General features: G+C 39.8%; 6 protein-coding genes and 2 non-coding genes across 8 annotated transcripts, besides 2 other annotated features; 6 read left to right on the forward strand and 2 right to left on the reverse strand.

The window, feature by feature from the left end:
* Positions 1-101: part of a long terminal repeat (Ty1 LTR) that runs on past the window's edge.
* A 218-nt stretch (positions 102-319) lies between these two features.
* Positions 320-415, forward strand: YNCG0004W. The gene is made up of 2 exons: positions 320-356; positions 380-415. It is a non-coding gene; the product is annotated as a tRNA-Lys (tRNA).
* A 475-nt stretch (positions 416-890) lies between these two features.
* Positions 891-2,393, forward strand: ARO8 (bifunctional 2-aminoadipate transaminase/aromatic-amino-acid:2-oxoglutarate transaminase; the record flags this gene model as incomplete). Its single annotated transcript, NM_001181067.1, has 1 exon — positions 891-2,393. The coding sequence occupies one exon, from the start codon at positions 891-893 to the stop codon at positions 2,391-2,393; it is 1,503 nt and encodes a 500-aa protein (NP_011313.1).
* Positions 2,393-2,686: an origin of replication (ARS706; Autonomously Replicating Sequence).
* On the reverse strand, positions 2,686-5,739 carry MCM6 (MCM DNA helicase complex subunit MCM6; the record flags this gene model as incomplete). The annotated part of the gene is made up of 1 exon (NM_001181066.1): positions 2,686-5,739. One exon carries the CDS (start codon positions 5,737-5,739, stop codon positions 2,686-2,688), a length of 3,054 nt encoding a protein of 1,017 aa, NP_011314.2.
* A 1,361-nt stretch (positions 5,740-7,100) lies between these two features.
* On the forward strand, positions 7,101-7,173 carry YNCG0005W. Its single transcript has one exon. It is a non-coding gene; the product is annotated as a tRNA-Lys (tRNA).
* A 352-nt stretch (positions 7,174-7,525) lies between these two features.
* Positions 7,526-8,137, reverse strand: EMP24 (Emp24p; the record flags this gene model as incomplete). Its single annotated transcript, NM_001181065.3, has 1 exon — positions 7,526-8,137. The coding sequence occupies one exon, from the start codon at positions 8,135-8,137 to the stop codon at positions 7,526-7,528; it is 612 nt and encodes a 203-aa protein (NP_011315.3).
* Positions 8,138-8,422: 285 nt separating this feature from the next.
* YIP4 (Yip4p) lies at positions 8,423-9,130 on the forward strand (the record flags this gene model as incomplete). Its single annotated transcript, NM_001181063.1, has 1 exon — positions 8,423-9,130. One exon carries the CDS (start codon positions 8,423-8,425, stop codon positions 9,128-9,130), a length of 708 nt encoding a protein of 235 aa, NP_011317.2.
* Positions 9,131-9,529: 399 nt separating this feature from the next.
* MDS3 (Mds3p) lies at positions 9,530-13,993 on the forward strand (the record flags this gene model as incomplete). Its single annotated transcript, NM_001181062.2, has 1 exon — positions 9,530-13,993. The coding sequence occupies one exon, from the start codon at positions 9,530-9,532 to the stop codon at positions 13,991-13,993; it is 4,464 nt and encodes a 1,487-aa protein (NP_011318.2).
* Positions 13,994-14,714: 721 nt separating this feature from the next.
* DSD1 (D-serine ammonia-lyase DSD1) lies at positions 14,715-16,001 on the forward strand (the record flags this gene model as incomplete). Its single annotated transcript, NM_001181061.1, has 1 exon — positions 14,715-16,001. The coding sequence occupies one exon, from the start codon at positions 14,715-14,717 to the stop codon at positions 15,999-16,001; it is 1,287 nt and encodes a 428-aa protein (NP_011319.2).
* Positions 16,002-16,242: the final 241 nt, after the last annotated feature.

The following is a 16,242-nucleotide window of genomic DNA, read 5'->3' on the forward strand; positions in this document are numbered from 1 at the left end:
TACCCTCGAGGAGAACTTTTAGTATATTCTGTATACATAATATTGTAGCCTTGATCAACAATGAAATGCCTACAATCATCTTAAAATTCACCAATCTCTCAGCTCTTATTTAAGCTTTGTTGAGACGAGAGTTAGTTATCCGACAATACTATACAAGACATTAACATCATTTTTCGTGCTGTTAGGGTGGTGTCTTTTCATTTGTTGCAATAAATGATAAGTAGTTTACCGTCCATTAACATGTGCATTAAATAATAGCATTATGTGAACATAATGTATATTTAACTAAAACTATTATCGAAGAAATCCGAAGAACTCATCCTTGTTAGCTCAGTTGGTAGAGCGTTCGGCTTTTAAGCGCATTTGCTTAAGCAAGGATACCGAAATGTCAGGGGTTCGAGCCCCCTATGAGGAGTTCTTCTTTATTTTTTTCCCGGTTCACTATTTTTCCAAGATTAAACATGGCTCATATACACCATCCAAAAATCTCTTAATTAACCTATAACCATTGTTCTCCTTCACCTCATTCAAGAATCTGGCTTCTGAATTGCCATTGATAGAAGAACAGTACTAAATTGCGCCGGAATAATGAAGAACATCCGGGTTACCTTAGATGTCTTTTTTTCCTTTTTTTATCACATTTTTCACTCTGCACTTTTTCACTTTCTCGAGGTCCAATCTATGACTAATATTAAGCGCATTTCATTTGAAGATATGTGTATCGCAATCTTTTTTCTTATCTTGTAGACCCTCCTATACACATCTCTAGACTATATATTTGGTTTGGTTATATCTTTAAGAACTTATTTCTTTTTCTTATTTTTCCATTCCACTAAGTTAAACCCTGCAGTTGATACAGACATTGAATAGGACAACCGATCGTTACTATCATGACTTTACCTGAATCAAAAGACTTTTCTTACTTGTTTTCGGATGAAACCAATGCTCGTAAACCATCCCCATTGAAAACCTGCATCCATCTTTTCCAAGATCCTAACATTATCTTTTTGGGTGGTGGCCTGCCATTAAAAGATTATTTCCCATGGGATAATCTATCTGTAGATTCACCCAAGCCTCCTTTTCCCCAGGGTATTGGAGCTCCAATTGACGAGCAGAATTGCATAAAATACACCGTCAACAAAGATTACGCTGATAAAAGTGCCAATCCTTCCAACGATATTCCTTTGTCAAGAGCTTTGCAATACGGGTTCAGTGCTGGTCAACCTGAACTATTAAACTTCATTAGAGATCATACCAAGATTATCCACGATTTGAAGTATAAGGACTGGGACGTTTTAGCCACTGCAGGTAACACAAATGCCTGGGAATCTACTTTAAGAGTCTTTTGTAACCGAGGTGATGTCATCTTAGTTGAGGCACATTCTTTTTCCTCTTCATTGGCTTCTGCAGAGGCTCAAGGTGTCATTACCTTCCCCGTGCCAATTGACGCTGATGGTATCATTCCTGAAAAATTAGCTAAAGTCATGGAAAACTGGACACCTGGTGCTCCTAAACCAAAGTTGTTATACACTATTCCAACGGGCCAAAATCCAACTGGTACTTCCATTGCAGACCATAGAAAGGAGGCAATTTACAAGATCGCTCAAAAGTACGACTTCCTAATTGTGGAAGATGAACCTTATTATTTCTTACAAATGAATCCCTACATCAAAGACTTGAAGGAAAGAGAGAAGGCACAAAGTTCTCCAAAGCAGGACCATGACGAATTTTTGAAGTCCTTGGCAAACACTTTCCTTTCCTTGGATACAGAAGGCCGTGTTATTAGAATGGATTCCTTTTCAAAAGTTTTGGCCCCAGGGACAAGATTGGGTTGGATTACTGGTTCATCCAAAATCTTGAAGCCTTACTTGAGTTTGCATGAAATGACGATTCAAGCCCCAGCAGGTTTTACACAAGTTTTGGTCAACGCTACGCTATCCAGGTGGGGTCAAAAGGGTTACTTGGACTGGTTGCTTGGCCTGCGTCATGAATACACTTTGAAACGTGACTGTGCCATCGATGCCCTTTACAAGTATCTACCACAATCTGATGCTTTCGTGATCAATCCTCCAATTGCAGGTATGTTTTTCACCGTGAACATTGACGCATCTGTCCACCCTGAGTTTAAAACAAAATACAACTCAGACCCTTACCAGCTAGAACAGAGTCTTTACCACAAAGTGGTTGAACGTGGTGTTTTAGTGGTTCCCGGTTCTTGGTTCAAGAGTGAGGGTGAGACGGAACCTCCTCAACCCGCTGAATCTAAAGAAGTCAGTAATCCAAACATAATTTTCTTCAGAGGTACCTATGCAGCTGTCTCTCCTGAGAAACTGACTGAAGGTCTGAAGAGATTAGGTGATACTTTATACGAAGAATTTGGTATTTCCAAATAGAGAGGTAAATACGTTGGAAGAATATATATAAGGTGAAAAAAGGACGTACGTATTTTTGTATTGCTTAAATTTCGAAGTATTTTTTCTTTTTGTAAAAGACTGCAAGTGGAAGCCAAAATATAATATTTTGTTTTTTCATTAAGAGTACAACTTTATACAACAATTATAACTTGATTTGAGAGCCAAGTTATGTAAGATATTTTTCTCCCACAAAGAGAAATGCACACGATAGGAATTTACAACGTGAACGATACTTGAAACGAAATATGAAAATCCGCAAGAGTGCACTGAATTAGCTGGAATCCTGTGGTTCCAATTGATCCAAAACCTCACAGTTTGGATGAATAACATAAACAGTTTTATTATTTTCATTTTCCTCATTCTCAAGATCTCTTAAATTGTGTCTGGTACCATGAATCTCCATTAAAATCCTATCTTTGACCAACCTTTTTATGACTTTGAACGCTAATCTTCTCTCTTCCCAATATTCTGCTAACGAACCCAAATCATTTTCCTTCTGTAATAAATACCAATCAACTATATCCACAGCTGTTAGTTCTTCTGCACCCTCCCTATCTACTTCAGCAATCTTTCTAACGATCATGTTCATCATGGACACATATTTATCATACGTCACCGTTGTTTTCTTCTTCTCGCTTGTACCTGGACGAGCTGTAGCTTCGCTTTGTCCTTCTTCTATATCTGCTGGTGGCTCACTCGTAATTACACCTGACCCAGTCCCATCATCATTGTCATCATTGTTTCCAGAAGCGGCGTGACTTTGACTCTCTATGTTATCAAATTCTTCATCCATTTCCACATCATCCACATCAACACGAATAATACTTTGCCTTAAAAGATCGTAAGCTTCTGCAATGAATGATGGAGTAATTTCATCGACACAATTAGCCCTCGCAATAGCTTCTGATAATCTAATCATACTTTCAAGTTGCCTAACTGTGATTCTATAACTCGATCTACTAAATCCCTGGGCATCATCCTTTCTCAGTTCCTTATACTTCTCGACTAAATAGGAACGGGCTTCTTTCGTTAATATTGGTTTAAAAGTACGTGCATATTTGATATAACGACGTAGTTGTTCTGCACTAAATGGCGGCTCAATGGCTTCGTCTCTTTTCATGTGTAAGTCAACGATATGAGATGCCAATTCGGTATCAATTTTTTCGTTACAGTCATCAAGAATAACAAAAAATAAATCAAATCTGGACATGATCGGTGCGGTCATATTTAAATTACCCCTCAGTGATAGTTTCCTATTGTATCTTCCACCTACCGGGTTGGCAGCCGCTAGAATTGATGTTCTTGCATTTAAAGTAGCGTGAATACCAGCTTTAGCAATAGAGATGGTCTGTTGTTCCATAGCTTCATGAATGGCAACTTGATCTGAAATATCCATTTTATCAAATTCATCGATACAACAAATACCGTTATCAGCAAGCATTAAAGCACCTGCTTCAATTGTATAATCACCTCCTTCCTCATCTCTCACAACCGCAGCTGTTAAACCAGCAGCCGACGAGGCCTTACCGGAAGTGTAAACTGATCTTGGTGCAAATCCCACTACGTATTTTAAAAATTGAGACTTAGAAGTAGAGGGATCACCAACAACACAGATGTTGATATCTCCTCTTAACTTAATACCTTCTACAGTACTCTTATGAACACCACCGAGCATCTGAAGCAAGATACCCTTCTTTACGGCTTCATGGCCAAACACAGCTGGAGCAATAGATCTGACCAATTTATCATAAATATGTTCATCCTTTACCATTTCCTTCAGCTCATTTATTTCATCTGAACTCAAACTGTTCAAGAATACTTCTTGATCTCTTTCATTATCTTGGTATACATTATTAGCTTGTAAATTAGCAGCCATCTGTAGTTCAGTTTCTCGGTTGTTAGAATTTGCATCAGGGCTACTTGCACCAATGTTTGATCCAATACTGATAACATGGCATGCCAGAAAGCTAATCTTGTATGTCAAATCACGAACACCAAGAGAGCGTAAACCAGTAACACCACTATTCAAACCTTCAGTAGTCTTCGAAATACCTCTAGTATCTAATGTTGAACTTGGCTTCACACCTGGTAGCCCCAATTGTGTAACATCAGGTACTACAATTTCCACACCCGTAAATTTGCAACGGTCACCTGGCTTGGCTCTTTCGACACTATCACCTCGAAGAATGACGTCCAGCGTACGCGGCATGGAGCCTGTAGGTATTTCGTTAGCATTTTCTTGAATTCTGACTTTTTGCCAATCAAGAAACCTGGATCTTGTAACATTTAATGTCCAAAAGGCTCTATTTTCGCATGATGGGTTCGGGCAAAATGTCGGTTCAGTGTACTTGAAGGACTGTTCTACGTTATCTACGATAGCACGGCACATATCACACGTAAAGCTTGCCTTGTATAATTCTGGACGGACCTCAGATGTTCTTGTCACTGTCCCTGATATACTCAATAGTGAACCAATCTTTTCAGATCTTATATCACGAATTCTGTGAACTGTTGGTAGATTGAAGAAACTGATTTGAAAAACACGTTCCGTCTGTTCAGGTGACGTAGAAGTTGTTATTGACCTCGTTGCCATGGCAGATGTCCCATTCCCTGGTGCGGCTGATGATCCAGAATCTCTTGGTAGACTCGACCCATTCATATCATCGTCCTGTTGCTCATCTTCATCCGCTTGACCTTCGTCACCTTCGGATCTCTTCAATGAGTCACTTGTGTTTAACAATTCAGGTGCATACTTTCTTACTACTCTTCTTAAACCCTTTTGTAAAAAAGGCAAAAATCTGTAATATTGTTCTGAGATAGCCATAGCTAGAGCACCATTTTCTCTCATGGATAAATGCTGATAATCTATATAAATGGTGTTTAGGTCATATATTTTCATAAATTCAATTTGAGCTCTATAAACTTTTTCAACTTCACCAGTATCAGTGGATTGAACGGAAAAGTCTTCCAAAAACTGCTCGAACGCTTCACGGACTTTTTCACCAGTAACGTCATCAACTTTCTTAACGTGATTCAAAGCTCTACTTTTGAAGCTTCTGGCAGGTTCATTTCCCTCCATATCATTAGTCGCGGAACCATCGGTTTGCAACCTTTGAGAACTAAACTGAGTGGAATCGTTAACAAAAGGGCCTGTTTGTGAATTACTGACATGCGGTTGAGAAGAACTTGGGAAATGTAACCTAGAGCCTATTTGCGAATCGAGTCCGCTACTGCTTCCGAAGCCAGCACCTATCGACGATGGTGGCGGAGAGGAGTTGGAAGGTCTATTACTGCTTGGTGTGTCAGCTGGAAAAGGGGATGACATTGAAAAAAACCAGTTTTAACCTTTGGTAAGTCTATTTTTCCTATCCACCGGTGGCGAAGTGTAAGATACTCGCTGTAAATCACTTAAGAATGAAATATTTTGTTATTATTGTAGATTAAAGAAAGAAAAAAAAAAAGCTTCAAGAAAGGCCTATTAGGCGCTTTTCCTAAAAAGGAAATTTAATAGACGAACTTAGATGACAATACCAAATAGCGAAGGAACGGCAAAAGAATAGGTACACAAATGTTATGAGAACTGGAATCAAAACAAGCTATTGTTTGTCGACGAATAGTAATGTTACTAGTATATTATGTGCGGTGATAATATGATATAAATCGCGAAAAGGGTAAACCCAGTAAAAACTGAAATGCAAGATAAATAACGTAATGGGGTGATGTATGATATCGTATAAAACACAAGAAAGGATAACAGCACTATCATGCAAAATTGCTTATTTCTGGTATATTCTGGATTCCGAATGACACTTCCCTTACTGGAAAATCGAATTCAAGTGACCATTTAAATGGTCACCTATTTCTCAGGATGACCGCTAATTCTTCTCATCAGGGTTTCCCAAGTTGTTAGCAAACTGTATTGATATCTTTTTGCGGGAGTGAAACCAACTATTCAGCTCAGTATCGGATTAATCTCTCCACTTAATGCTACGGAGTTCTTCCAAACATTAGTACTGGTGCCAGTATCAGCACCACATCAACAGGTGAACTCAAAATTACATTAGTCAGGAGCAGTACACCCGTTAATCGTGGGAATCTCTGTACTGAGGGTCAACTACGTATCGCGGAACTAGGGGTCCACTAGTGTATGCGACTGCGATTCATATAACACTTTAACGTCAAAACCGTATACAGTCCTCATCCGCCTTGGGGGCCAGCATATTATATATAAAAACTCCTGAAAAACACTTACCCAGAGGTACGATAATGAATGACGCTTATGTGATTTATGGTTAACGCAGTACCCAAGACAAGTATGCAGCGTTAACTCCCAATCAAAGAAAATATAGTGGATTCTAATCTGACGAACTACGGACAGTAATTGGTATTTTTACTCATTAGTGACTTTGGTAATGCCCTATATTTCACTAGAAGGTGTCACAGTGTCACAAATTTTACATCACAGTTCCCTTTCGTAAGATCAAGAATATGGCTGACTATAGTGGACATCTTCTTACACCGTATATAGTAATATATTGCTAATATGAGCACTAGTTGATTCTTGTTCCAACAGTATATTCCAAACATGTGTTAATCACGCGTTGATACAATGTGGCTCGGCTACAAATCAGTTATTAACATCGTGAGCTATGTTTCCCTGAAATGGGGACGTTTTCCAACGAATTAGCCTTGTTGGCGCAATCGGTAGCGCGTATGACTCTTAATCATAAGGTTAGGGGTTCGAGCCCCCTACAGGGCTATTCTTTTTTTGTTCTATATGAACAGAGCTATTTCCCTTCTAAGAGTCCCACATAAAAGTGCTCTGGGGAAAAACGGACCACAGCATGTCCTGTGGTACTTGTTTCTTTCAAGTTTTTCGTATGTATTTCCCATTTTTTGATTCGCTACAACCTGTATTTGTTTTATGGCGCGCCTGGACCATATATATGTATATATTTATTTACATGTAATTGGCACAGGGAAAAACAGTGGAAGGATCAAGGTAAAAAGTATGAAACCGAGAATTATTCGCGACTTCAGGTTATCCAATCGTGTATGTAATCGTATGTAGGCAAAAGTAAATAGATATGAACTACATTTTCCTGCTTTACTTAGACTAGAGATGTGACCTCAAAGAATCTTCTCAAGTAGTATATCTGGAAAAGAGAGTTTGCAATAACGACGCCCAATTGGAAGATGGACCACCATTTAACACGATCGTTGGTCGACTCTGCAGTATTTCTATGCGTCCTTTCTCTAATAACAATATAACTTTGTTCGTCCTTGACTTCCCTGGTTAATTTGGACAACTTTCTGACAGCACTATCCAATGTATTGGTGTTTGGGTCGTCCAAATCCACATATACCACCCCATGAATGTTGAAAGTCACGTCTTTTGTCTCGATACCGGTGTTCTCGTTCAAGAAACAGTATTGGAAATGTCCCTTGTATGGAGCAGACAATGTGATTTCACCGTGCGACGTGTCCCTAACCGTTTTCAAAACTTCATGTCTTTCCGGCCCGTAGATGATAAAGTCACCAGTCAGCTGGCTACTGGATTGAGGGTTTCTATCACCGAACTGGAACGAAATGGAGAGCTCGTCACCCTTACTCAAGTCTTCGAAGAAGCATCTACGGCCATAAGCTGGAAGAAGGACATTATGGGCGGACGCCGAGAAGAACAGGAAGCAAGCAATGACAAACTTAGTAGCAAATGAGGCCATCCTTATGCGTGTGTATTTTTGTGCGGAGGGATACTATTAAGATTGCAGTTTCACCAAGTATAGCTTTTTATTTCATTATAAGTTTCGTGTCAAAATGTTTAAGCGACCCGATCTCTCAGGCTGTTTTGCACGACTTTTCTGACTTTCCTCGCGTCTTTTTTCATGAAAATTGGATTACCCGGAGTGATGATTTTCTCACAGTGATTTTTCGTCCCCTTTTACAATAGCAAATGAAGCTGTTTTAGCAATATTTGTAGAAAGATATGTCACAAGAGGGCAGGCAAAATGTCATACGGAAGAGAAGACACTACGATTGAGCCCGACTTCATAGAACCAGATGCACCTTTGGCTGCTTCCGGGGGTGTTGCTGACAACATAGGCGGAACTATGCAGAATTCAGGCAGCAGAGGGACGCTCGACGAGACTGTGCTGCAAACACTAAAGCGAGATGTGGTGGAGATTAATTCCAGACTGAAACAAGTGGTATACCCGCATTTCCCCTCATTCTTTAGCCCCTCTGATGACGGGATAGGGGCGGCTGATAACGACATTTCAGCCAATTGCGACCTGTGGGCGCCCCTTGCGTTTATCATATTGTATTCTCTATTTGTATCGCATGCGCGGTCGCTGTTCTCGAGCCTATTTGTGTCTAGTTGGTTCATTTTGCTGGTGATGGCATTGCATCTGAGACTCACCAAGCCACACCAGAGGGTGTCGCTGATTTCGTACATCTCCATTTCCGGGTATTGCTTATTCCCACAAGTGCTGAATGCCTTAGTCTCGCAGATACTACTTCCATTGGCCTACCATATTGGAAAGCAAAATCGCTGGATTGTGAGGGTCCTGTCGCTCGTGAAACTGGTGGTCATGGCGCTGTGCCTGATGTGGTCTGTGGCCGCCGTTTCGTGGGTTACCAAGAGCAAGACCATTATCGAGATATACCCTCTGGCACTCTGTCTTTTTGGCATGGCCTGGTTGTCAACTATTTTATAACACTAGTTACATATGTATAAAACCCAATATCATGGACATAGAATTGCCTATCTCGCGAGCCACGGCAGAAAGTTCTGAAAAAAAAAAAAAAGAGGACGCTCACAGGGGCTGGCGTGTGGCTAAGGCAGACTCCGTGGAGTGTAAGAGAAGTTCAAAGCAAGATTAGGCTTTCTGATGAATTGGTAGCGCAGAGTCTGGCAAAGTCTATTTCAAGTTCACAGCGTCCGTTTACCACAATTGTTTGAGAACTCTTCTCCTTCCTGTGCCTATAGCCACACTTGCAAACATTACATGGTGAAGGCGCTTTAGAGACTTTTCTGTTTTACTATATATATAAGATAACATAGCGCGCGTGCAAACCAAAGGACAAGTAACAATCTGCACCTGCTTTAGCGTAGTATGCCTTTATTACAACCATCCACTTGCTTCTGCTACCCTTTGAAGCTTCCGCCATTACCACTGACTTCCGATTCCAACGAGTTTGATGAATGCGCCAGGAAAAGGTTAACGCTGGACTATAGAACAGGTTCAGCGGTGACGCTAACAAGGTCTAATATATTTGTACATGGTGGTCTAACCATCCCGTTGAACCTGCCAGTTGTAAATTCTATGCAATTACAAAAGGAGCTTATTCTCTTTTTTGCAAAGGAAAAAAACAACGGTAGTTCTTTTAGGAATTTAAACGAGTGGATAAGTAAGGAGACGTTTTTCTTAGACTTGATGTCTAGAACCTGGTACAGAGTCAAGACCTCCTTTGACCAAAGGACAGAGGAATTATTAAAGGCAGAGAGTTCTAGCGCCAAAGCAGATAATGACACAAACGAGATTAGAACGGACATTAAGAAAGGTAAATCCCTTGAATCTCCGCTCAAGGAGAGGCTATTCCATTCCTTATGTTATTTAGATGGCTGTTTATATATATTTGGTGGTCTCACAGTGTCTCCTCAGAGCGGATATGAGTTGATTGCTACCAATGAGTTGTGGAAACTGGATTTAAACACGAAGAAGTGGTCGCTTTTGAGTGATGACCCTCAAATAGCGAGAAGGTTCAACCATACCATGCATGTAAAGAACGAAAATAACGATAATAGAGACACGAAATTAATAATTGTCGGAGGTCTTAATAACATGGATCAGCCGGTCAAGAAAATAGACATCTATAACATCTCACAGAATTGCTGGCAATCCGAAACCATACCCAAACAACCGATGGAAATCACTACAAATGTCAATGGCATACCATTAGCATTATCAAAGGATCAGAATTTTTCGATTTTAGTTGAAAATAATGAGGCCAACGTTCCAGCGCTGGCATTCTATATGAGAAGTGATCAAATAGACGAATATCTCGGAAAGGATTCATCAAAGATAAAGGAGAATTCGCCTATAGTGGCGTTGCCGCTATTGTCTGAATCGCAAGGTATTAGAATGCCCTCAAACCCGGCATTACCGAAAAAACTATTGAATGTTCCGTATGAGCTATTAGCACCGACAGGTGACTATTTTGGATTCAATATCATAATCGGTGGGTTTCATCCAAATTACCAATCCTCTAACTTTCATTGTTTTATATACGATATTAACTCCGGAAAGTGGTCACGAGTCGCTACCGCCTGCCCTGACTGCGATATCAATAAACATCGATTCTGGAGGGTATTTGTTTGGAAATCGCATCATCAGACGATTTTGTTGGGTACCAAGACTGATGATTATTATTCACCCAGTGTACAAAGATTCGACCATCTTTCCACTTTTGGATTACCGCTGGTAAATATTTTTAACAAGACGATCCAATTACCCCATCACAAGATCTCAGCTTCGTCTTTACCAATACCCATAGAAAATTTTGCGAAGCATAAGGATACTCCATTAAAAAAGGTGAGCTTCACTTCATCAGCTACCTCCCAATTTGAAAACTACATTAGATATATAGCTCCGCCCTTGGAAATGTCTTCTATCCAATCTGTGTTTCCACCGTATGCCATGGTTCTAGGTAAAGACGCTTTAGAGATTTACGGGAAGCCTCTTTCTGATTTTGAATTTATTACTAGTGAAGGTGACTCCATTGGTATACCATGCTATTTGCTGAGGAAAAGATGGGGCCGTTATTTCGACATGCTTTTATCCCAGAGTTATACAAAAGTTTGTGCTGATTATGAAACTACTGATACGCAATCTACACTAATAAAATTTTCACCACATTCATCTAGAAACAGTTCTAAAGCTGTGAGGCAAGAAGGTAGACTCTCTTCATCGGGTTCACTGGACAATTATTTCGAAAAAAACTTCCCAATCTTTGCGAGAACAAGTGTTTCCGAGGCCCAGAACACACAACCTCAGGTAGCGAATGCTGATGCGAAAGCTCCAAATACACCTAGTACGTCAGATGAACCAAGCTCTTCCTCCTCTTCCGATTTATACTCCACTCCTCATTACCAACGTAATAATGATGAAGAGGATGACGAGGACCCGGTTTCCCCGAAGCCTGTATCAAAATCAAACAGTATCTATAGACCCATTAGAAAGACAGAAAGTTCATCAACAACGAGTTCTTCAAACGGTATGATTTTCAGAGTACCTTTCAAGGAAAAAGCGGCTGTAACGTCAAACACTGAAGCCCTCTTGGAGTCAAACCTTTCACTTCAAGAATTGAGCCGAAGAAGATCATCACTTATGAGCATCCCGTCTGGTGAACTTCTAAGGTCCTCTATATCTGAAGCGGAACATCAACGTCGTGCATCTCATCCACTCACTTCATCACCGCTCTTTGAAGATAGTGGAACCCCTTGCGGCAAACAACTGCAACAACTGCAACAACATACTATACAAAATCCTCATAACCATTTGTCGCCCCGGAGGTTTTCAAGAAGTGCAAGAAGTTCAATTTCCTACGTGAGTTCTTCTTCCGATAGACGTGGAAATTCAATTTCTAGCAGGAGCACAAGCGATAGCTTTGGAACTCCACCAGTTTTGGGCGTTTTGAATGTACCATTACCTCCTCAAACAAGAGAACCTAATGAACCACCTCCACCATGTCCTGCAATGAGTACCGGCTCAAATACAAGGCGAAGCAACACCTTAACGGATTATATGCATTCTAACAAGGCTAGCCCGTTTTCTTCTCGTAGATCGTCGCATATCGGTAGACGTTCTAGTACACCGGAAACGGAAAACGCATTCTCTGCAACACCAAGAGCATCCTTAGATGGTCAAATGTTAGGAAAATCTTTGAAGGAAGGTTCTACATCACAGTACACACAGCCAAGGATGAACTCTTTCCCAAAGGCTAATGAAACCATACAAACACCCACATCATCAAACAATGAATGGAGCCGTCAATCCGTTACTTCAAATACAGATAGTTTTGACAGTTTGCAATCTAATTTTGCGTTAGAGTTGGAACCACTTTTAACACCGAGGTCACTTTATATGCCTTGGCCAACCTCCACAGTTCGAGCATTTGCGGAATTTTTTTACACTGGGCAAGTAAACAGTAAATGGCTTTTGGCACCAGTTGCTCTTGATTTATTAGTAATGGCCAAGATTTATGAAATACCATTACTGTATAAATTGATCCTTGAAGTTTTATATTCGATTCTGGCTAAAAAAGAAGAAAGTTTATCCTTAATATGTACTTCGTTAATGGAGACCTTTCGCACCAAAACTCTGAACTCCTATAAAGGTGATGAAGAAAAAACAAATACTTATTTGACTTCAAACGATAACTATCAGGAACTGTTGAAATTAAAAGTGTCGCTGGAGAATATCGACAATGGGTATTATGACCCAGATTTGTTACGCAAACAGTCAAGAGCACAGTCTTCAAGCACACAAGAAAGCAGTGGTAGTGCAAACGGCGAAAAAACTGCAACTGGCGCTGGCTCTCTGGAGACTTCTTCAACCAATGTCCCTACAGTATTTGCTGGCGGTCCCAGAGATAGCCACAATTCAGTAGGCTCCATTGGTTTTCCAAACAGTATGAATATACAAGGCTCAAGAAGATCGACATCAGGATTTTCTCCACGCGTTAAGATGAAATCGAGCTTAAGCAAGGAAATAGATCCCAAAACTTTTTATGAAGAGTACGAACCAAAAGAGGGCAAAAGTTTTGATGATAACGATGATCAACAAACCAACATCGGAAGTTTTAACCTTCATTTGTTTGATATGAATTATGGTTCCATCAGCAGCAGTAGCACTAACAGCATTAGTAGCAGTGATTTAGAAGAGAAAGAAGAACAAGAGCAACTTCAAGATTTATTGGAAATAGAAAGAGAAGATTCTGCTGAGATCTTAGACGCAAGATTCAGAAACAAAGAAGATGATAAAGTGACGAAGGATATATCAAATGACAAGAAACGCAATTACTTACCGCATGAAAAAAATAACTTGAAAGCCAAGGAAGGTAAGGAAACTAGAGACGTAAGGGAGGAGGAGGAAGAATTCGATTTTGGTTTGGGAATGCTTTCGCTCAATAAAATAAAAAGAGAAGCCAAGCATGTCGATAAGGTGGACGATTCTGTAGACCCTTTATTTAAATCATCTGCTTTCCCTCAAAGTCCCATTCGAGCATACGGGTCTACCACAAGAACTAGTTCGGCTTCTGGAAAGCCATTCAGGGACAATCGTTCATTTAATGCATTTTCTGTTTTGACATTAGAAAATATGGCGTCTGCAAATGCCCTACCTCCCGTTGATTATGTCATAAAATCAATATACAGAACCACTGTGTTAGTGAACGATATCAGACTAATGGTTCGTTGCATGGATTGCATTGAATTATCTAAAAATTTACGAGCGCTCAAGAAAAAAACTATGGAAGATATTTCGAAATTGAAAGGCATCTCTAAACCGTCACCATAGACCGCTACGTCCCAGGATAGTTACTCGCACATATAAAGTTCTTAATAATCCAAGAATATGCTGCTATACATCTCAAAACGGATTGCTTCCATATGGGCGCCACTTTTCTGTTTCTTTGCTATCAAAACAGTTGGCACCAAAAAGCTACTCATTGCAAAGGTTTATTGCTTATGAAATATTGCTTTGTGAACAGATTCAACCGAAATTACCCGGTGAATATGACTATGTAAGTTATTAGTATAGGTTGCATTTGCTGTATTCGTTGATAAGACAACATCTTGTATCATACTAGTTTCCGCACACTAGTATTTCGTCTACTATTGACTTTCTGATAAGGTTATCTGGTTCCTGTATTTGCAGTTTATCGAAGCGGGCAGACCAGGTCAGCTCAGGACAATTCAAATTCAGATAATGAGGCACAGACTAATCATAACACGAAAATTGAATACATCCCACGATATAGCATAACCAAATGTCGGAACATAACTAGCAATACAATTTTTACATCGGGCCGAATCCGTCGGAGAGTGATAAGACGGAGTTAAAATATCTCTCAAAACCATGGAACAACAATATGTGTACATATATAAAGCTTTTGAGTGAAAAGATTTCTTTCCACTATTTACTGTCAATTTTATTCAACACGAAAGGGAATTAAGTGCACATAAATACTTCATTTCTTGATAAGGAAGTATAATATTGCTCCTAAGAAGAGTTTGAAATGAGCGATGTTCTATCTCAATATAAAGGGTGCTCAGTCAGAGATTTACCCACACCCAATTTCGTTATTAATGAAGAAAAATTTGATAAGAATTGTACGACAATGTTGAACAACGTTGAAAAGCTCAGCCAGGAATGTGGCGTACCAATCAAATTTCGTGCACACGTAAAAACGCATAAGACAGCAAAGGGAACTTTGAAACAATTGGGCCACGGACTTCCATTGGCTAAACGCACTACAAGAGCCATATTAGTATCAACTTTGAAAGAAGCAGAAGAACTTCTTAATTATCAAGATAGACAATGTTCGGATTATATTGACGATATAACATATAGTTTACCCTGTTGCGTTCCAGAGTTTATTCCTCTTTTGAGCAATTTGTCAAGAAGGGTGAATAATTTTCAGGTTTTTGTTGATAACATTGAACACTTGGAGAATTTAAAGAATTTCGGTAGGCCTGCTTCCGGCAAGAAATGGTCGGTTTTTATCAAGGTTGATATGGGGACTAAGAGGGCAGGTCTTGCTTTCGACTCTCCAGAATTTTTGAGTCTTTTAAAAAAACTGACTTCCTCAGAAATTAAAGAAGTAATTGAGCCATATGGGTTTTATGCTCATGCCGGACACAGCTACTCTTCAACCTCGATCAACGACACTCAGAATCTTTTGATGGAAGAAGTGAAAGCAGTCAATTCTGCCGCTAAAGTTTTGTGCTCTGTGGATCCTCAGTTTGATCCTTCTAAATTAACACTTTCTGTGGGCGCTACTCCGACTTCCAATTCTTTGAAACTCGATAATAAAAGTACCCTTGTTAAATTCATTACTACTCAATTAGTTAGTACGCTTGAAATCCACTGCGGTAATTACTGCATGTATGACCTGCAACAGGTGGCAACAGGCTGTGTCCAAGATCACGAATTGTCTGGTTTTGTATTAGGAACAGTACTATCATCTTACCCTTCTAGAGGTGAATTGTTGAGTAATACAGGTGTAATGTGTCTAACGCGAGAAGCATCCTCAATAAAAGGGTTTGGAATATGTGCTGATTTGGAACATGTGTTAAAATCCGAGAGTTTCAGTAGGGAATGGTATGTAGCAAGGGTCTCTCAAGAACACGGGATACTGAGGCCAATAAGAAACTGGAACGAAACTACTCCATTAAAATTAGGCAGCAAAATTGCCGTCCTTCCTCAACACGCTTGTATCACAATGGGACAATTTCCATATTATTTCGTGGTAAACAGCGAAGGCATTGTCAACGATGTTTGGTTACCTTTTCAGAAATGGTAAGCTCTCTTTTGTCGTTGGTTATCACTCTCATCAAAGCATCTCTGTGTCTATGTAATTGTGTATCTATTTATAAATAGTAACTAAGAGTAAGGTTGTACACAGGTTGGTCTAAACACCCTCTTGTTAAGCTTCCGCATTACCTGCGAGCTGGTAATTGTAATACAGATTTATTTGTTGATATAATGCTATGAAATTTCAACTACCGTCATTGAGCTTCTCAATAAAGTCGTTACGTACGAAT

Source organism: Saccharomyces cerevisiae, chromosome VII, assembly GCF_000146045.2.
Source record: "Saccharomyces cerevisiae S288C chromosome VII, complete sequence".
Lineage (NCBI taxonomy): Eukaryota > Fungi > Ascomycota > Saccharomycetes > Saccharomycetales > Saccharomycetaceae > Saccharomyces > Saccharomyces cerevisiae.